The sequence below is a fragment of the Amblyraja radiata genome, chromosome 21 (genome assembly GCF_010909765.2).
Source record: "Amblyraja radiata isolate CabotCenter1 chromosome 21, sAmbRad1.1.pri, whole genome shotgun sequence".
NCBI lineage: Eukaryota > Metazoa > Chordata > Chondrichthyes > Rajiformes > Rajidae > Amblyraja > Amblyraja radiata.
The window spans coordinates 35,239,321-35,261,973 of record NC_045976.1 but is presented as its reverse complement, the minus strand read 5'-3'; the positions used below and the strand labels follow the sequence as shown (position 1 = coordinate 35,261,973).

The 22,653-nt window shown below is 42.0% G+C and overlaps 1 protein-coding gene across 11 annotated transcripts in view; it reads left to right on the top strand.

Annotated features, from left to right (window-relative positions):
- Nucleotides 1-808: 808 nt before the first annotated feature.
- nrf1 (nuclear respiratory factor 1) overlaps nucleotides 809-22,653 on the top strand; it is a 69,296-nt gene continuing 47,451 nt past the window's right edge. For 7 of the 11 annotated variants that reach the window (XM_033040068.1, XM_033040063.1, XM_033040067.1 and 4 more), the window contains exons 1-5: nucleotides 809-939; nucleotides 15,958-16,208; nucleotides 19,755-19,869; nucleotides 20,151-20,237; nucleotides 21,603-21,729. In XM_033040068.1, the coding sequence (XP_032895959.1) occupies nucleotides 15,983-16,208; nucleotides 19,755-19,869; nucleotides 20,151-20,237; nucleotides 21,603-21,729 (555 nt within the window). In that variant the 5' untranslated portion in view covers nucleotides 809-939; nucleotides 15,958-15,982. Of the gene's footprint in view, nucleotides 940-15,957; nucleotides 16,209-19,754; nucleotides 19,870-20,150; nucleotides 20,238-21,602; nucleotides 21,730-22,653 lie in introns of those variants that run through there. The other 4 variants (XM_033040071.1, XM_033040066.1, XM_033040064.1 and 1 more) reach the window with 2 other exon arrangements.

The window sequence follows — 22,653 nt, the reverse complement described above, 5'->3', positions numbered from 1 at the left end:
TGAACTGTTTAAGAAGGAACTGCAGATGCTGGAAAATCGAAGGTACACAAAAATGCTGGAGAAACTCAGCGGGTGCAGCAGCATCTATGGAGCGAAGGAAATAGGCAACGTTCTTCAGACTGAACTGTAACAGCCTATTGCACTTTATCTGCTATTTATGCGTATATTGAACTGAACTGTTCTGTATTTTTGATTACAATATTCTGTTGTGCTGCAGCAAGCAAGAATTTCATTGTCCTGTCTGGGACACATGACAATAAACTCTCTTGACTTGATTTGACAACTAATGATGAACAGATATACCAGTATACCAGAACCAAACACAGTCAGTCAATGTGAAAACATATGTACAAATCCAGAATCAACAAATTTACCCCCTGGAGGTAAATTTACTCCACGTTGGGGACCTTTGATCTAATCCCTCAGCGAGTGACCTCTAAAATAGGACTTTCTCTAATCGCTGAGCACTGGGGTTAATCTCAATCTCCAAGAATCTGTTATATGCATACCTCAATCTGAAAGAATATTTCAACTTCTTGATTTAAACTGGTACCAATTTCAGGGTAAGAATCTACCTCAGTCGTAAGATGCAAGGTGAAGATAGATACTAAAAGCTTGAATAACTCAAGTGACTTAGTCGGTGCCGTGGAGCGTACTGCGTAGGCGGTGGGGGAAGGGCGGTCCTGCGCTATAAGAAGATCTTTGGTCCTGCGCGGTATGGGAGGAGCGGGCCGGCAGACACCGTAGCGCCTGCGCGGTGGGGGAGGGGCTGGCAGACACCGTAGCGCCTGCGCGGTGGGGGAGGGGCTGGCTGGCAGGGTAGCGCCTGCGCGGTGGGGGAGGGGCTGGCAGACAGCGTAGCGCCTGCGCGGTGGGTGCTGGCAGCGCAGACACGGAGAGACAGACCGAGTTCCAGGCCTTCGGCGCAGCCGCTCTGAGGTTAGTGCGCACCGCGCATTCTCCACATTTCGGCCCTGGCGCAGTCGCAAATCGGATCCCAAAAGCCGCCCGGTCGCGCAAACGGGTGTTTTGCTTCATAAAAGGACGAGAAAGAGCTGCCTAACCGAATTTTGTACGGAGGGGAAGAGCTTAAAATGCAATGCGAGAGGGACTAGGCCGCACTAGGCCCGCCTGTTAACAGGGCTGGATTTTGGCGGGACTAAGGGAGGAGGAAGAAAAAGGGATTCGGGGGTGGAATAAACTCCCGAGCATTGAGCAGGCTTTGGAGTGGGAGCAGGTTCCTTGTCCCTGCCACGGGCCCCTGTGCCGAGTCAATGCTCCCTTTTGGATGTTTGATAACCCGGTTGCCGCTTCAGGACTCATTCCTGTAGCTTCCAAACTACTAAGTATTTCTATTCAAAATGGGTCCCAGGGCGGAGTTTTTGAACGTCGTGTATTTCGAGGTTTACCGAGTGATTACTAAACGGTTGTGCGTTAAAAAAAAATAAAAATCGTACAAATTGAGCAGGAATTCAGTAAAAATGAAAACAATCAAGGTTTTACGCGCGTAGCATAATTAAACAGAGGGATAAAAAGCCTCGACTTTGCAACGATTTTGCGTTTGGATTGTTTATTGGGGTAGAATTGTAAGATTCGCTATTTGTTAAGTTGTGCTAAAATATGCTTACATGTAAGGTAGGAATGAATGTAATGTCACTTTTGTCTAAATGCTCCAATTGGAATGTTTGTATGTGTATCATCACATGTTATATCTGACTACCTTGAGTGTTTAAAATAAAACACGTTTCTCAATGCGCATGTATTTTAATTAGCTTTAATGCTTTTCGGGGGGGGGGGGGGGGTAAGGGAGCTAGAACACAAGATTTGCATTGTGTTTGGGGTCTTTGCTGTCCTTCATCAGAATTTGAAAATCTAATTTTTTGGTTTGTGCAAGCAATTTCTTTAACATAAAACTTTGATTTGCAGCACTGAAAACAACTAGGAGAGGAGCAATTTAGTAAGAGCGGTAAAAAAAACTGATGGTTATTTGAAAAGGAGGTTTAAAGTAGGTGCAGTTAAGGAAAAGGCGTATTCTTTAAAGTGTTAAAATGGTAAATATAGATTTTAATAATTGCCTATGTACTGAATAAACAATGATTATAATAGTACCAGACAACCATAGTTAGCCACTAAAAAATTGTATTCAAAATGTTAGTCGAAAGTAGTTGATATATTTCCAGGCATAGAAAATCTGGATTGTAGAACACTAAGTACATATACAGAACTTTTGGAAGTAACCATTTCTAATTTTGCCCAAAGACTGGAATTATATTTGAGTAAGCTTGTCTTCAATAATTATCAAGAATAAGTGAATTTATTGTGCAGTATAGTGTTGCATTTAAACCTGTAAAGCTGCAACATTATTGTGCATATGAAATAAACACTCTTTGAAGAAGGGTCTAGTTCTGAAACGTCACCCATTTCTTCTCCCCAGAGATGCTGCCTGTCCCACTTAGTTACTCCAGCTTTTTGTGTCTACGGTTTAAACCAGCATCTGCAGTTCCTTCTTGCACACTCTTTATTTCTTGATTAGCACCATGTATATTCAACATTACAAATGCATCCTAAGCGGTATATGGAGGAAAAAAACACAGTTGCTGGGCCATTGAACTACAAAGAGATATAAGGATACCTAATTAACTAGAGTTAGATATAGTTCTTGGGGCTAACTGGATCAAGGGCTATGGGGAGAAAGTAGGAACGGGGTACTGATTTTGGATGATCAGCCCTGATCATATTAAATGGCCTTCTGCACATATTTTCTATGTTTCTAACCATGACTGAAATAAGACTGCTGAAGAAGGAAGAGGTTGGTGATATTTAAGGCAGAAATTTCAGTTTACTGCCTTTTCACCTGAAATTCAGGGCACTTGTGCTAGTGCGATTACATTGGAAATTTCGGGGGTGGCCAATGTTCTTGGAGATTTTTTGAAAACCAAAATCTGAGCTTTAAAATCAGTTACCGTGAACCATTATAGCTTAAGTACAATGAGTGAACGTGGATATGGTTTGGATGGTCTTGAAGTGATGGTGAATAGAACACGGAAAGCTAGTTGGAAATGTTTTTGATTCAAGGTAGCAAAGGCATAGATGAGGATTTAAGCATCAAAAGAGTTGAGCAGCAAGGCTTCAGCTGTGGAAATAAATAGTTTTGATAAAGGCATAGATATGTTCCAAAATTTAAATCTAGTAAATATGAGATCAATGTTACAGTCTAGTTTGGTTTAATATAGTTTAAATATGTTTAATACAGCACGAACAAAGATGCTTATGACCTCAGAACTAAGCTTTTGAAGTTGGGGAGCAAATGTCAAAGTCTTTCATCTGAATATTTATTTGGAAGCAATTTCAATTCATCCAACACTTCTTTATGGCAACCATTTGAACGGTTTAGAGCCATTTATAAGATCTTGCATGAAATGTATGGGAATAAGCCAGTGACCCCAGAACTACAAGCATAAGCCAGGACCAGAGGTTAAAAAATAGTTCCAAAGTGCAGGGAAGTTGAAAGAAGAGATGGATACAACAGAGGGTGTCAGAATAAAGTTGCTATGAGGCTGAATTTTCAGGGTCTTTCGGGTGAATTTGGTTAATGAAAGCACTAGATAGTGCTAATATGACCAAAGATGCGTAGTGCATTTGCTAATAACTGGACTGAGGAATATTCCAATAGGTCGGACAGTATTAATGAGGGATGGAAAAACAGATCAAATTTCACAGAAATAGCCAGAGAATTTGAGTTACCCAAAGTTGGAAAATTCAATTTTGGGTCAGGAAAGCTGCAATACACGTGACATGCTGTTCTCAAGTTTTCATTCCGTCACATTATAGCAGTTCAGGATGTCATAGACAAGTAGGTCAGAGTGGCATGGAGAATTAAAGTGGTAATCTGCAGGAGGGTCAGGTTGGTTTCTGTGGAGAAAGGATGTTTCACAATTTGGTCAAATGTGACTTAGTGGCCAATAATGAAAAGCTCACTGGGAAAAGTGTATCTAGATGGCATAGACTCCTCAAATAAATGTATTTGACTACTAAATGGCCACTATTTATAATTTAAAAAAAGTATTCTATGGATGTATTGGCCATCATTTTTTTTCCCAACAAGCATTAGGAAAGTACTGTGTATTTATTTTGCACGTTGTGGAATCTTGCTGCTGATAAGTTTAACATGTCTATCTTTGACTTTAATTCAGTGTAATTTATTTTAGTACACTAATGACATTTTTTCTCCTTGCACACGCATCATTTGGATGTAATTGGTATATGAAAAGGGCAGGTGTGGAGGAATTAATTTTACCAGTAGTTCAATCCGTAACGAAAAGACAAATGTTAAGGTAATTGGACATTTACACATCAGTACCATTAGAATATTTTTCAATGAGTTAATATCTGCTATGCATTATTGAAAGGGTTACAATACATTGAATTACAATTTCCAAAAGGAATAAGTTCATAGGTTCGAGGAGCAGAATTCGGCCCATCAGGTGTACCATTCGATCATGGTTGATCTATCTTTCCTTCTCAAACCCATTCACTTGCCTTCTCTCCACAACCCCTGACACCATTACTGGTCAAGAATCTACCAATCTCATGGTGATATTTTATTGAAAAAGGGAAATTGCAGAATTAATCGGGTAAGAGCACTAAGAAACCGGGATTCTTTGGACAATAAAATTAGCTAATACACAATTTCAATATCATACAACAGTTCTAGTCAGTGTCAGAAAAATGGCAAATGTGGTGAAAGTAAAATTTAATGTAAGAATAGCAAAGCCGAAGGTAATGAAGTTGGTTTGGGTCACAAAGTATGGAGTAACTCGACTGTCAGAGAGCATATCTGGAGAACATGGATAGGCAAATTTTCGGGTTGGGGCACTTCAGAAGGGTCTGACCCAAAACATCGTCCTATCCGTGTTCTCCAGAGATATTTCCTGACCCGTTGAGTTACTCCACCACTTGCTGTCTTTTTTTGTAAACCAGCATCTGCAGTTCATTATGTCTAAGTTGATTTAGGCGTTCATTACATGAATCTCAAAAGTTAGATGCAGCTACCTGATGCAATTAGGAAGGCATGTGTTATATTCATCCTCATTGAAAGGCACTGTAGTTTAGGAGTAAGGAACTTTTGTTGCCATTGTTATTGATTTAGATATGGCCATGTTTGAAGTACTGTGCAATTTTGTTCTTACTGAAGGTAGGATAAAATCGTCTTGGAGGAGATGCAACAGAAGTTGAATGCATTGGTTGATTCTTAGAAAGAGAGGGTTAACTGCATTTTCGTTGAGTTAGTACAATAGGCCCATTTTATCTGGAAAATAGAAGAATTTTAAAAGGTGAGCCGTTTGAAATATATACATTTCTTTGAGGGCATAATAGGTTAATACTGAGAACTGGAGGAAACACTTACTTGTCCGTTGGGCTATTTAATTGAAAGTTTTATTGAGAATGCCTTTTAGCACTATTGTTCATAGCCCTTTCTCGTAGATCAGTTTAGTGAACCTATTGCTATCTCTTTCTAATCCAAGTAATTCCTCACTCTTAATGCCTTTGTTTCTTTGGGATATGTCTTTTGCACCACTATCTTTCATCATATTGAATAACTCAGTATGGGAAAACTGTACTGAAGTGCCCGTAGAACATTTCACTCAGCCATTTCATAATCTTTTTCAAGGCGCAATCCTTTTCATAAATAAAGTAATGGTTGTATAGAAACATAGAAAATACGTGTAGGATGAGGCCATTTGGCCCTTCGAGCCAGCACCGCCATTCATTGTGACCATGGCTGATCATCCACAATCAGTAACCTGTGCCTGCCTTCTCCCCATATCCCTTGATTCCGCTGGCCCCTGGAGCTCCATCTAACTCTTTTAAATTAATCCTGCGAATTGACCTCTATTGCCTTCTGTGGCAGAGAATTTCACAAATTCACAACTCTGGGTGAAAAAGTTTTTTCTCATCTCAGTTTTAAATGTCCTCCCCTTTATTCTTAGACTGTGGCCCCTGGTTCTGGACTCCCCCAACATTGGGAACATTTTTCCTGCATCTAGCTTATCCAGTCCTTTTATAATTTTATAAGTTTCTATTTAAGATACCCGCTCATCCTTCTAAATTCCAGTGAATACAAGCCCAGTCTTTCCAATCTTTCCTCATATGACAGTCCCGCCATCCCGGGGATTGACCTCGTGAATCTACGCTGCACTCCCTCAATAGCAAGAATGTCTTTCCTTAAATTAGTAGACCAAAACTGCACACAATACTCCAGATGTGGTCTCACCGGGGCCCTGTACAATTGCAAAAGAACCTCTTTACTCTGATACTCAAATCCTCGTTATGAAGGCCAACATGCCATTAGCTCTCTTCACTGCCTGCTGTACCTGCATGTTTACTTTCAGTGACTATCCTCATTTAGGGAAGGTAACCAAACTGCATTCAATATTGCAGGTGTGTTCTCTTCAAATTAAAGCAAAAAATATTTGAGCATTTGCAGGCAAAAAATATTTGGAATATCCAAGGGACATGTAATCTGCTAAACTCTTCAAATTAAAGCAAAAAATATTTGAGCATTTGCAGGCAAAAAATATTTGGAATATCCAAGGGACATGTAATCTGCTAAAGATGTGGACAGGATGTCTCTTGCATCACAACCGACTGAAGTTTATTTACCTTGAAATATAGATCTGAGGGGCTACGTTTAATATTTTGCACACATCCTTCAATTTGGAGTGTGCCTCTAATGTGAAATGTTATTGCTACGGCAGAACAACTTTTATCTACATAATACCTTTAAGGATGTTGTAGATTCGTTCGGCGTAGAAATAGGCCCTCTGGCCCAACTTGCCCATGCTGATCAACACGCCGCATCTGCCTGTTCATGGTCCATAACCCTCTAAGCCTATGCTGTCCAAATGTCTCTTAAATGTTATAGTGCCTGCTTCCACTACCTCCTCCAGCAGCTTGTTCCATATACTCGCCACCAGTTGTACTAAAAAATAAATAAATAGAAAGTTATCCCTCGGGTTCCTATTAAATCTTCCCTTCCCCTCACCACAAACCTGTCCCTTGGTTCTCCCATCCACTTCTCGGGGCAAAAGACTGTACATTTACCAGATCTGTTCCCCTCATGATTTTGTACACCTCTATAAGATCAGCCCTCGTCCTTCTACACTCCAACAAATGAAGTCCTGGTCTGCTCAACCTCCCTCAGTATCACACGCCTGAAGAGGCCTGGCAGCATCCTCGTAAATCTTTTCTATACCAGCTTTCCTATAATTCAATGACCAAAACTGAATACAATACTTTAAATGGGAATTACCATTGTCTTATATAACTGTAACATGACCTCCTAACTTCTCAACTCAATACTCTGTCTGATGATGGCCAATGTGCTAAAAGCCTTTTTGACCACCCTATCTACCTGTGATGCCACTTTCAAGGAACTATGTACCTGCATTCCTAGATCCCTCTGCTCTTCAACACCCCCAGAGTACTACTATTCACCGTGTATGTCCTGCCTTTGTTAGACTTCCCAAAATCCAACACCTCACAATTCTCTATTAAATTTCATTAACCATTCCTCAGCCCATCTACTCAACCATTCAACATCCTGCTGTTTTCACAGCCATCTTCACTACAATACCTCCCATTTTAGTGTCATCTGCAAACTTGGTAATCATGCCTTGTATCTTCTCATCCAAATCATTGATATGGATGACAAACTGCAATGGGCCCAGCACCGAACCCCGAGGCATACAGTCCTCCAGTTCAAAAAAACAACCTTCCATCATTACCCTCTGCTTCCTTCCATGAAGCCAATTGTTTCTCCATTCAGCTATCTCTCCTTGGATCCCATGTAATCTAACCTTCTGGAGCAGCCTACCATGTGGAACCTTGTTGAATGCCTTGCTGAAATCCATGTATACACGTCTACGGCTCGCCCTCATCAACCTTTTTGGTTATATCTACAAAAAAAAACTCATATTTGTGAGACACGATCTCCCACTTATAATATTATGTTTGAGCAAGACTGAGTTTGGAGATAGTTCCATATAGGACCAGATTACCACTCATAGAGCTGTGGTAAGAGTTGAGTGCATTAACAAGGCAGTAAACTGCATTTGGTTGGCTGTTCCCCATGAAGGAAACTCACTTCCAGGGTGTGATTGGCAATCATTCCGGTTGAGTTGTACCATGGTGCATAGTTTCCCATTTACAGACAGCGCTGCAGCATCTCTTTAAACTCACTGTCGGTGACGATCAGATTCCAGGCAGCATGTGCTTATTAACACTACTGAGTTCCACCTGTACTCGTAATCTGTCCTGATAACCGCATTCATCAACTGTTTATCAACAGTGTTGGGTGAAAATGCTGGAACAACCTAAGCTGGCATACCTTCAAGTGAGCTGCCACAGTCTTCAATCAAGGGTTATATTACAACCAATACCCCTATCCCCAGGATTAAACAAAGTGAGATTTTTGCACTTTATATTTACATGTACACTGTCCATTTTCCCTTCTCACTTTGTTTAATTCAGCTTCTTGCACACACAGAAGGAACGATCACTCGAGCCTGGTACAGGGTGACACTCTGCATCCACTTTTCTGCCATTAGCTTTGTTATTCTGCCAAGTGCAGAATAACGATACCAGGTTGACCTGTCACAGTGTGTGACAGTGTTTGATGTGGTCAGATATCTGGTATCCCTGAAAGGAAAAGGGCCAGTGTCTGATCCTCATGCACTGGTTTCTGTTGTGTCGTGGGATGATTATTCTATTGTAATTTCAAGTGGAAAAATCACTGGATGTTTCTACTGCTGGAACACCTGCCAAATTGTGCCCATTTTACTGGCTAGGTTACAATTCCAATTTCTACACACAAAAAAAAATCATTCCCTATAATGGCGCAATCATAATAAACAATTTCATAAATATTTGTGCTCATTTGTTCTGTCACGAAGTATTTCTTGCTGAATCCAAGTGATAATCAAATGTACTTTTATTAATAAAGATTGAAATAATCATTAATAATGGTGTCCAATCCTTGATCAATAACCAACTTCACTTAAGATCATTGGAGATAAATAAAAAACATATAATGCTGCAAATACTCAACAGTTCTGGCAGCCTCTTGAGAGAGAAACAGAGTTGATGTGTCAGTCAATAAACTTCCATCAGAATTTAAAAATGGGCAGATTGGAAAAGTTTCAACTTTGATGCTTTGTCTGTGCTAATTGAGTTCAACTGTGTTTCACTGTGGCAATGCACCGAGCTGCAAAATCCCTGATTTAAGGGGAAAGGATATTAGCCAGGGGTCTTGTTCATTTGAATGACTGACAGGCTAGGACAAGAACTTGAGTTTAGGTACAGTGAAAAGGTTTGTTTTGCATGCTATCCAAATGGATCAGATATTACCATACGTAGATACAATCAGGTCAAACTCAAGTACAATAGACAGAGCAATGGGGAAGATACACAGCACATTATATAGTTATATAAGCATTGTAGCCCATCAGTTCCTTGATCAAAGTTCAGTCTCCTGAATAAGGCGAAGGAGACTCGTTCACTACTCCAGCTTATGGAAAGAATTCCATTCAAAACCCCAATAGCGGAGGGGAAGAACCTGTTCCTGAGTCTGATGGTGCGTGCTTTCAAGCTTCTGTACCTTCTGTCGTACAAGAACAGGGAGGAAAAAGGAATGACCGGGGTGGGACAACCCTTTGATTATGTGGTGGCTGCTTTTTCTGTAGAAGTTTGTATGTATCACTGGGAACGTGCCAAATATCCTCAGTCCCCTCAGGAAGTAGAGGCGTTGGTGTGCTTTCTTGGCTGTTGGATCATTGTAATTATTTCAGTATTTTGCATCAATGTGGTTGGTCCATGGCAGATAGTTCGTAATATTAATGCTGAGGAACTTGAAATTCTCAACCATTTCTACATCCATACCTTTAATGCTGATGGGGGCATGTACTCCCCAATGTTTCCTGATGTCAATAACTAGCTCCTTCGTCTTGCTAACATTAAAGGAGAGGTTATTGTCCTGATACCATGTCACTAAGTTCTCTATCCTCCTTCCTGTACTCCATCTTGTCATTTTTCATGATTCGGCCCACCACAGTGTTGTTATCTGCAAACTTCCAGATGGAATTAGACCCGAATTTAGCTGTACAGTTGTGAGTGCAAAGGGAATATAGGACTACACCCAGAAACATCACCTATCCATGTTCTCCAGAGAAGCTGCCCGACTCACTGAGTCAGCATTTTGTGTCTTTCTTTGGTAAACCAGCATCTGCAATTCCTTGTAACTACTTACACCAATTCAGCATTCAAAAACAAAAAAATGGAACCATTATTATATTCCCCAATGATTGAACAATACAGTGCCCTCCATAATGTTTGGGACAAAGACCCATCATTTATTTATTATTTATCTATACTCCACAATTTGAGATTTGTAATAGAAAAAAATCACATGCAGTTAAAGTGCACATTGTCAGATTTTAATAAATGTTTAAGAAGGAACTGCAGATGCTGGAAAATCGAAGGTAGACAAAAATGCTGGAGAAACTCAGCGGGTGAGGCAGCTTCTATGGAGCGAAGGAAATAGGCAACGTTTCGGGTCGAGACCCTTCAGACTGATGTGAGGGTGGGGGGGGGGGGGGCGGGAAGAAGAAAAGAAGAGGCGGAGACAGTGGGCTGAGGGAGAGCTAAGATGGGGAGAAGAAAGCAGCGACTACCTGAAATTAGAGAAGTCAATGTTCATACCGCTGGGGTGCAAACTGCCCAAGCAAAATATCAGGTGCTGCTCCTCTAATTTCCGGTGGTCTTCACTCTGGACATGGAGGAGGCCCAGGACAGAAAGGTCGGATTCGGAATGGGAAGGGGAGTTGAAGTGCTGAGCCAACGGGAGATCAGGTAGGTTAATGCGAACCGAGTGGAGGTGTTGGGCGAAGCGATCGCCAAGCCTATGCTTGGTCTAACCGATGCAGAGCAGCTGACATCTAGAGCAGCGGATGCAATAGATGAGGTGTGAGGAGGTGCAGGTGAACCTCTGCCGCCTCTGCCTCACCTTTGTTCCCCTCTGTTCCCACCTCAATTAGTTCCGCGTCCGCCACGATGTGGAGCTCTTCTTCCGTCGCCTCCGCATCAAAGCGTTCTTTCATGGGATTGGATTGGATTGGATTGTTTCTACCTGTTCATGTCCTACCAAAGTTATTTCCACATACCTCGACTCAATCCTATCCCTCCTGGTTAAATCCCTCCCTACCTATGTTCAAGACACCTCACATGCTCTTCGTCTACTCCAGGCCCCCATTCCCTCATCTTCACCATGGATATCCAGTCACTCTACACCTTAATCCCCCACCAGGAGGGTCTTAAAGCCCTCTGTTTAGCAGAGCTGGTCCTTACCCTTAATAACTTTTCGTTTGACTCCTCCCATTTTCTCCAAATACAAGGTGTAGCTATGGGCATGCGCATGGGCCCTAGCTATGCCTGCCTCTTTGTAGGGTACGTCGAACAATCTTTGTTCGAGGCGTACCAGGGCCCTATCCCCAAACTACCTCCGCTACATCGACGACTGCATTGGTGCTACCTCCTGCACCCACAGACAACTCACTGACTTCATCCATTTCACCACTAACTTCCATCCGGCACTCAAATGTACCTGGACCATTTCCGACACTTCCCTACCATTTCTAGACCTCACTATCTCCATCACAGGTGATAGACTACTGACCGACATCCACTATAAACCCACTGACTCCCATAGCTATCTGGACTACACTTCTTCGCACACCCTGATTCCTGTAAGGACTCCATCCCCTACTCCCAATTCCTCCGTCTATGCCGCATCTGCACCCAGGATGAGGTGTTCCACACCAGGGCATCGGAGATGTCCTCATTCTTCAGGGAACGGGGGTCCCCCTCTTCTACTATAGATGAGGCTCTAACCAGGGTCTCTTCTATACCCCGTAACGCTGCTCTCACTCCCCATCCCCCCCCCACTCGTAACATGGCAGAGCCCCCCTTGTCCTCACCTTCCACCACACTAGCTGTTACATACAACAAATAAACCTCCGACATTTTCGCCACCTCCAACGGGATCCCATCACTGGCCACATCTTCCCATCTCCTCCCCTGTCTTGTTTCTGCTGAGACCAATCCCTCCGTAACTCCCTGGTCAATTTGTCCCTTCCCACCCAAACCACCCCCTCTCCTGGCACTTTCCCTTGTAACTGCAGGAAATGCTACACTTGTCGCTTTACCTCCCCCCTTAACTCCATTCAAGGACCCAACAGTTTTTCCAGGAGCGGCAGAGGCTCACCTGCACCTCCGCTCGGTTCGCATTAACCTACCTCATCTCCCAGTGGCTCAGCACTTCAACTCCCCCTCCCATTCCGAATCCGACCTTTCTGTCCTGGACCGCCTCCATGGCCAGAGTGAGGACCACTGTAAATTGGAGGAGCAGCACCTCATATTTCGCTTGGGCAGTTTGCACCCCAGCGGTATGAACATTGACTTCTCTAATTTCAGGTAGTCCCTGCTTTTTCCTCTCCTTCTCGGCTCTCCCTCAGCCCACTGTCTCTGCCTCTTCCTTTCTTCTTCCCACCCCCCCCACCCTCACATCAGTCTGAAGGGTCTCAACCCGAAACATTGCCTATTTCCATCGCTCCATAGATGCTGCCTCACCCGCTGAGTTTCTCCAGCATTTTTGTCTACCTTCGATTTTCCAGCATCTGCTGTCCCTTCTTAAATATTTATTAAAATCTGATAATGTGCACATTAACTGCATGTGATTTTTTTCTATTACAAATCTCAAATTGGCCATCTATTTTGCAGCTAACCAGTGGCTTGCATCTTGCAGTGTATCCTCTGTATTTCTGTTCATGAAGTCTTCTGCGGATAATGGTAATTGACAAATCCACACCTGACTCCTGAAGATTGTTTCTGATCTGATGGACAGGTGCTTGATTAGTAAGCTCACTTTCTTCTTAATGATGTTCCAAACAGTTGATTTTGGTAATCCGAATCATTTGGCTGATGTCTCTAACAGTTATATTCTTGTTTCTCAGTTTCATAGTGGCTTCTTTGACTTTCATTGGCAAAACTTTGGTCCTCATGTTGATAAACAGCATTAAAAGTTTGCAATGGTGATGGAAAGACTAGGTGCTCGGAGCTCTCTTATACCTGCATGAAGGAGCAATTACAAACACCTGTGAAGCCATGTGTCCCAAACATTATGGTGCCCTGAAATGGGGGGGACTATGTATAAACACTGCTGTAATTTCTACATGGTGAAACCAAAATGTATAGAAATGGCCTTTATTAAAATCAGACAATGTGCACTTTAACCACAAGTGATTTTTTTTCTATTACAAATCTCAAATTGTGGAGTACAGAGGCAAATAAATAAATGATGGGTCTTTGGCCCAAACATTATGGAGGGCACTGTAACAATATAATTTTTATTCAACTAATTTTCTTGTTCACCCTAATCTGCTGTTAGGTTATAAAACACAGTCGACTGTAAGGTATTTTGGATTGCCCCGAGGTGCATTCTTACCCGTTCTTGCTTCAGATTGTTTATCGCAGCGGGCCTGAAGAAAGTTCCAGAACCATTTCTAATAGCCTGGTTGAGGTCAGCTAAATAAATAGGGCTCCTGATTGAACACAAGGTGCTCAGTAGCTCAGCGGGTCTGGCAGCATCTTTGGAGAACGTGGATAGGTGAGATTCAGGTGGGGACAGTCCAGACCCGAAACGTCACCCATCCATGTTTCCAGGGGTGTTGCCTGACCCATTGAGTTACTCAAGCACTTTGTGTCCAATAAGGAGCCCTTTTCAGTTAGCTGACCTCAACCAGATTATTTGTGAATCAGCATCTGCAGTTCCTTGTTTCCAGGGCTCCTCATTCAATATAGATACAGTGGCTTGCAAAAGTATTCATACCCCTTGAACTTTTCCACATTTTGTCACGTTACAACCACAAACGTAAATGTATTTTATTGGGATTTTATGTGATAGACCAACACAAAGTGGTGCATAATTGTGAAGTGGAAGGAAAATGATACATGGTTTTCAAATTTTTTTACAAATAAAAAACTGAAAAGTGTGGCGTGCAAAAGTATTCAGCCCCCCTGAGCCAATACTTTGTAGAGCCACCTTTCGATGCAATTACAGCTGCAAGTCTTTTGGGGTATGTCTCTACCAGCTTTGCACATCTAGAGACTGAAATGTTTGCCCATTCTTCTTTGCAAAATAGCTCAAGATCAGTCAGATTGGATGGAGAGCGTCTGTGAACAGCAATTTTCAAGTCTTGCCAGAGATTCTCAATTGGATTTAGGTCTGGACTTTGACTGGGCCATTCTAACACATGAATATGTTTTGATCTAAACCATTCCATTGTAGCTCTGGCTGTATGTTTAGGGTCGTAGTCCTGCTGGAAGGTGAACCTCCGCCCCAGTCTCAAGTCTTTTGCAGACTCTAACAGGTTTTCTTCCAAGATTGCCCTGTATTTGGCTCCATCCATCTTCCCATCAACTCTGACCAGCTTCCCTGTCCCTGCTGAAGAAAAGCATCCCCACAGCATGATGCTGCCACCACCATGTTTCACAGTGGGGATGGTGTGTTCAGGGTGATGTGCAGTGTTAGTTTTCCGCCACACATAGCGTTTTGCATTTAGGCCAAAAACTTCAATTTTGGTCTCATCTGACCAGAGCACCTTCCTCCACATGTTTGCTGTGTCCCCCACATGGCTTGTGGCAAACTGCAAACGGGACTTCTTATGGCTTTCTTCTTGCCACTCTTCCATAAAGGCCCGATTTGTGGAGTGAACGACTAATAGTTGTCCTGTGGACAGATTCTCCCACCTGAGCTGTGGATCTCTGCAGCTCCTCCAGTGTTACCATGGGCCTCTTGGCTGCTTCTCTGATCAATGCTCTCCATGCCCGGCCTGTCAGTTTAGGTGGACGGCCATGTCTTGGTAGGTTTGCAGTTGTGCCATACTCTCCATTTTCGGATGATGGATTGAACAGTGCTCCGTGAGATGTTCAAAGCTTGGGACATTTTTTTATAACCTAACCCTACTTTAAACTTCTCCACAACTTTATCCCTGACCTGTCTGGTGTGTTCCTTGGGCTTCATGATGCTGTTTGTTCACTAATGTTCTCTAACAAACCTCTGAGGCCGTCACAGAACAGCTGTATTTATACTGAGATTAGATTACACACAAGTGGACTCTATTTACTAATTAGGTGACTTGCTGAAGGCAATTGGTTGCACTGGATTTCATTTAGGGGTATCAGAGTAAAGGGGGCTGAATACTTTTGCACGTCACACTTTTCAGTTTTTTATTTGTAAAAAAATTTGAAAATCATGTATCATTTTCCTTCCACTTCACAATTATGCGCCACTTTGTGTTGGTCTATTACATAAAATCCCAATAAAATACATTTACATTTGTGGTTGTAACGTGACAAAATGTGGAAAAGTTCAAGGGGTATGAATACTTTTGCAAGCCACTGTAAATGGCTCAGTTATTCGCTGCTTTGGCTCACTGAGTTGCAACTTCATACTTTCTATTTCGTGCTGGTGATTTTAATTACTAATTGACTATTTCAGTTGCTGAGAATGGATAAGTAACAAGATAATTTTTCTGCGCATTTGCCCTCCAATCAACTAACTCAATCCTCCAGCAGTTCCTCCATTTTGTTGCAATAAACTATTCAGAAGTCCACAGACTATGAAAAACCTGATCAACCTCATTGTTCTAGTTGAGATTTTGCTTTTAGCAAAGTTGTATCATTTATTTTGAGATTCTCACAAAATATTCCTGTGTTACAAGCAAGGAGACTATTCTGCACTTGCTAATGGATATGAGATATAACAGACAAAATGTTATATTATCTTTACGTTTCGATGAGGTGTTTCTATTCTTACTATTCATCTCTTTGAATCAATCGCATTTCCAGCCTTTTGCAGCATTGTTTGATGGAAGGACACGAAGTAAATCAAAATCACGGACACATGACAACCATCGAGGCTCATGCGGTTGCCCAGCAGGTCCAGCAGGTACATGTGGCCACGTACACAGATCACATCATTCTTAGCGGGGAGGATGACTCGCCCTCATCGCCTGAAGAGACCTCCTTTGACGATTCTGACATCCTAAACTCAACCATCACAGATGAGGTTACGGCCCATCTTGCTGCAGCAGGTGAGACTCTGGAGTGAATGGGAGTAGGTGTTTACTACTGCTGGGTGGAAAACTCATAAGGTCATATGTGATAGCAGAATTAGGCCATTCAGCCCATCGTCTATTCCACCATTCAATTATGGATGATCTATCTCTCCCTCCTAACCCCATTCTCCTGCCTTCTTCCCTAACCCCTGACACCCATACTAATCAAGAATCTATCTATCTCTGCCATAAAAATACCCTTTGATGGCCTCCACAGCCTTATGTGGCAAAGAATTTCACTGATTCACCACCTACTGACTAAAGAAATTCCTCCTCATCTTCCTAAATGAACATCCTTTAATTCTGACGCTATGACCTCTAGTCCTAGACTCTCCTACTAGTGGAAACATCCTCTCCACATCCACTCTATCCAAGCCTTTCACTATTCTGTGCTTTTCAATTAAATCCTTCCTCGGTCATGGTGCCCAACACAGAGTGCTACATGTTTATGTTTTCTTCATTCAGAGTCATACAGCTTAGAAATAGGCCAACTCATCCACACTAAACTAATTCCATTTGCTCACCTTTGGCCCATAGCCCTCTTAACGTTTCCTGTCAGTGTAGCTATCCAAATGCCCATTACATGTTATTGTACCTGCCTCAACCACTACCTCTGGCAGTTCATTCGATTTATGAACCACCCTCTGTGTGGAAATGTGGTCCATTGGGTTCCTATTAAATCCTTCCTCTCTCATCTTAAACCAATGTCTTGCAATTCTTGATTCCCCAACTCTTGGTAAAAGACAGTGAGCATTCTGCCCCTTCATAATTTTATACACCTCTATAAAATCACCCAACAGTCTTCAGTGCTGCAATTATTAAAGTCCTAGCCTGTCCCTATAACTCAGTCCTTCAAGTCTTGGCAGTACCCTTGCAAATCTTTTTACACTCCTTCAAGTTTAATAGCATCTTTCCTGTTGTAGGGTAAACAAAACCAATCACAATATCCTGAGAGTAGTCTTGCACAACTGCAAAATAGCATCCCAACCTCTCTACTCAATTCCCTGATTGATGAAGGCCAGCAGTGCAAAAGCTTTTCTAAAACTCCATTTGCCATTCCTTGGCCCAGTTAACCAACTGATCAAGGTCCAGCTGAAATTCTTGATAACCTTCACTGCATACAATATCACCTTTATCTATAAACTTACATGCCCTGTACATTCTCAACCAAATCATGGATATGGATGACAAACTATTTCCTGTTACCTTTTTGTATTCTTCTCCGTTGTCCTGTCCCATTTCTCAATTCCCTAGTTTTCTCTTCCGGACACTGATTTTTTTTGATGGACTGCAGTTTAACTGCTATCTGCTACCTTCCATCTCATGGTTCAGTAGGTTAACCTCTCTATGCACTTGATAGTACAGTCCAAGAATAGCCTGTGAGAATGCAAAAGATTACATGGGGTTATTTTGAAGTAACCTGATGATGACTCGGGCGTGTCTTGGCTGGTATTTAACCCCAATTCTATTCTAGAAACCGGTAATCTGATTATTAATGTTGTTGCAGTTTGTGGAAGCTTACTTTGTGTAAGCAGCTTGCTGCTTTTTTAAGCAGTGGTGACAAAGTTTATCTGTTATATCTCTGTACACATAACAAGAATACACCAACACCAAACTCTTCCCTGCTTCTCTAAAATAATATGCACATTGGCCTGAAAATGTTTTGTGTTTTCGCAAAATGCAAGCTGGCCACTTGAATGAAGCACTAGAAAGGAACCGATAAGAGTTCATGTCTCAAGACGGGAACAGAATTGTGCTGGCATAAAAATAAGTTTGTATAGTGCATTGAATATCAGGGCCAGCAGATGGTGCTAAGAAACCACCAAAACATTAAGCCAGCTACCTCGACGCTGTCTCGCGTCAGCCAGCTTGGTCACAAGAAGGTGCAAATCCGGTTCTGGAAGTGATCACTGCTACTGTTTAAATCCTTTTATATATATTCGGTTTTCCGTAATTTTCCTCCTAAATGTCATTCCTTTTCCCATTGTAAAAGTACCAACTCAAACTGGATACCCAGTCATATAGAAATCTGCCTTGTGAATGTGGATAGACTTTACCGCCCTATCCTGTGCCCATTTGATGTTCACCTACACCATGCAGCAGAGCTACTGGATACAAGAAAACGGGGAGAGAGTGAGTAATGGGGAGGAATCCGATCTTAATTTCTCTTTTTCAGTGAATATCTGCTCCCCAATTGTCCAAATGCAAAAGGTTCTTATGCCCCTGTCCCACTTAGGAAACCTGAACGGAAACAAAAAATTCAAAACCGGCTGCGACTAAAAATAGGTTGCTGTTTTAAAAATCGGTAATTGTTTAGTCGAAGCCGGTTGCGATGCTAGTTGAAGGTGGTTGCTGGAGGTTGCAGGTAGTGGAAGGTCTTACCTTTCACTACCTGCAACCTGCAGCAACCACCTGCAACCTCCGGCAATCACCTTCAACTAGCATCGCAACCAGCTTCGACTAAAAAATTACCGATTTTAAAAACGGCAACCTATTTTTAGTTTGGCCGGTTTTTAATTTTTTGAAATAATCGCCGGAACATAGAAGAAGTGGAAACCACTTTTGACCATTAGGGAGACTAACAAAAATCTCTGGGAACCGCACGGAAACCTTGGATGGGGCGCAAAGTCTCCAGAGGCTTCCGTTCAGGTTTCCTAAGTGAGACAGGGGCATAAGGATAACTGGAATTCTGCATCACTCAGACTGATGTCTGCCAACAACACAGTGGGCTGCAGCTTGTTCCTTGGAACTTCACGATCTTTATTATTCTGTAATGAAGTAATTACTGAGATATTAGGACAACTATGGTTTCACGTTCTCTTACTTCTTTGTATGTTCATACGACCTGTGTCTTGTTAAGTGATTGATGTAATTGCATCTTTGGCAATCCCAAACACAGTGCATTTGTTTAGCTGTTGGGTCACACAAACCAAGGAAGTCTTCTATTCTAGTCTCCATTCCAAAACTGTTGCACGCAGGCCGCAGGCACTTGTACGGAAGGAAGTACAGTTGATTGGTGTGGCCTTATTTAACAAAAGGAATATGTTCCCAAGGATCCCACTCCTGATTACCCTGGCAGTCCCCTCATCTTCCTGCTCAATAAACCCCCTCAGTTTATTTCCCCCATTATCATCACTGCAACACAAATGCCTTTGCCACCATGTCAAACACTGAAGATTTCCTAAATTCATATATTTTCTGGCACCACCTCAACTAATACACCCAAAGCAGCCACAGAGGGAAATACTAAGTTGGAACATTAAGCTAAGTGTCGTTCTGCCTCTTTTTTAAAAATATGTGAAGCTTTTGGTAGAATTGTGCAGAGTGAGAATGCAAGTTGTAAATGAATTTGTGTTTTAACTTCAGGTTCAGTGATCTGCTCTATGATCTGTGCAAACTAACAGGTACAGTCTTGACTGACCCTTTGCCCAAAGACGGGCACAGTGATGAGTGGCATCACGGGTGATTTTCATTGTCGGGAAAGCTGTGGGGCTTACTGACCTTTCCACTCTTTGCTCTCAGGTCCGGTTGGAATGGCAGCGGCTGCTGCTGTGGCAACGGGCAAGAAACGGAAGCGCCCCCATGCTTTTGAGTCCAACCCATCAATACGCAAAAGGCAGCAGACGCGCTTGCTACGGTGAGACTCCCTTCTGTGGCTCAGGAGCCCCAGCTCAGAGCACCAGCCACCATGTATAAGTTACCTGTTCATAGACATACCAGATTAGGACATCAGTACTGGCCCCACATGTAAATGGTTGAGTTGAAAAGAAAAAGACCTAGAAAGTATTTGGGGAAAAATGGGGGAGAGGGTTCACTGAGAATAGAAACTGTTGAATAAATGTTATAGGTTAGGTTTAATGTAGATTTAAATTTCAAAACATAAAGCTGATGTAGAATTTCACTTTTTTTTCAAAGCAGCCCCAATGGTGTAGTTAGTAAATACACTGCCCAGAGCCTGGCCGTGCATCAGGAAGATCCCTGCTTCAAATCCACGTCTGTAACTGAGTGAGTTGATCTTCTGAGGTTAAGTCACATTGTTAGAGTGGAGGAAGTTTCACACTACGTCTATATTCAAGCCAGGGAGTGAAATCAGACAGTGAAATCATACATAGAAAAGTGTTCTTCTCTGGGTGAGTGACTTGGGACTGAACATGAAGCAGTAAACTAAGCAGATTGTTGGGCCTCTTGCAAAGATTTGATCTGAGAAACTGCAATTTTCATAGCTGACAGATGAAGTGGAGCTGGTTTACCTGTAGATCAGTCCGTTGATTAATTTGACCTGGTGCTACTCAGTTTATTTTATACATTACAGAGAAGTTCTAACTTGCCACAAGATCTCTTTTTGTGTATTTACGTGCACTAGGCAAACCTCGCAGCACATGCTAGCTTTCCATCATGTTTGACTTTCCTCTGGAGGGCTCAGCTTTTATTTTCCACACAGCTCCCTGAGCTTGTTGTTTGTGTGTTTTTCACCTGCGGTGCATCATTCGGGAGCCTTGATTATTCCCCATATCCTAGGTTTGAGGACAATGGCCTCAATTATATTTGCCACACTACACCTCTAGCAGCGATCAGTCTATTCAGCACAGATTATGGATCAGACCTGGGATTTTTATGACCTCTGGTTACATACCAAACTGGGCAGTACGTTTATTAACTGCTACTGGAGAACCTTGTGCTCTATGAACGATTTAGAGGTACAGAGCTTATAGGGAATGAATTCAGCTTCTAACTTCACCTGCCCCCAAGTTCAATATTTTGAGATGTATTTGAGACTTGAATGAAAACTTCCCAGTTTGAAAGCCACTCTTTTCAGTCAAACCTACAGCTGCGGTATAAGCTCCAAGCCGTTGCAATATACATGTTGACTAACTGAGAAGGATTATTTCTCTAGAGAATGCTTTACAGTGGTCTAGTAAAAAATGTATCACATTGACTTTGAATCCATACCCAATAAAGTCTTATTTTCCTGATAGAGCTCTTCCTAAAAATTATGTATCTGTAATTCTTCTATAGAAAGTTCATTGTAAACATTTTAGCCATTAAGTAAATGTTTTTTTTATGATCATTGGATGACATAAGAATTAAGCCAAGTAAAAATATAGCCCTCTTTCTATTTGTGTGCTCTGGGCATGTTAGGATTAGGGATTTAAGGACCTTGGGTGTCTCCAAATGTTAGGGTTTAGGACATTGAAAGGCAGAATCTGCAACTTTCACTCAAGTATTTTTATTAGATGATAGGATTATAGCATGGAGACGGTCAATATCCCAAGTGAAGCTGGTGTTGAGTTCTTTACTTTAAATCCAAACTTCCATCATCTCATCCGAGTTTCTGTTTTCTCTCTCTCTCTCTTTCTCTCTGCCTCACAGAAAACTACGAGCTACTTTGGACGAATACACAACCAGAGTTGGTCAGCAGGCGATCGTGCTCTGTATCTCCCCATCCAAACCAAACCCCGTCTTTAAAGTGTTTGGAGCTGCTCCTCTGGAGAATGTGGTAAGCAACGAATGACCGTTGGTTTTCAATATTAGTTTTCTTTTGTTTCTACTTCATTGGCAGGTGGCAAGTTTAGCTGTAATTCACGTGCAAAGGCCCCATTATAATTGGGGAGGCTCACCTTCATGGGTATGTTTAGAGCCGATTTCTCAACAAACAATTCTAGCCTGCAATAGGAACAGCTTTTTACGTATTTCTCCAAATAAATCCAATAGAGAAAGTTGACTTTTAGCTGAAAAATCCTCCCGTATTCACACGAGCAGGTCACTGGATTGTTGTGAAAGGTAACAGTGAGTTGGGGGAGGGGTGGATTAAGCGTGGCTGGACTGACTATTAGAGGGTTTATTTGATGCTGAATGATTGCATTATAGAAAAAGGTTACGTGACGTGTAGGTCAAAGGTAGGACTGTGCTGGCAATTGCACAGGTGGATGTGAATTTAGTTGTTTGGAAATTTCCCCTGGGGATTGAGGCAAGCATCTGCTTTTGAAAAAAAGACTTGGCTTTGCTATTAATTGGGGTGTGGTTAAGGTTCATGTACAGGCGATAACAAAGCATGAAATCATTGCTTATTTTACTAAAAGGTTTTTTTTAAGCCTTCCCTTCAATTTTATTGCATTGGTAAATGTCAGCTGTATTTACCACCCTGTATATTTGAATGCAATCATGGCTTCAATCTGGGTTCATACAGTAGGTTCAATCAGTTTATATCCCTCGATGTAAATTCAGTAATATCTCAATTCTGTTCTGTACAATTCAGCACTGTTCTTTACAGCTTATTTTCCATCGCGGGACCTTCATTGTAAAACATTATTTCCTTTTCTTTTTGAGGGGACATTGCAGCTAATGAGGCTAATTGGGGACTTTCCCCATGACATCTGCTGATAACTGTTCACTGAAATAATCTTAGACTATCCGCACGGGA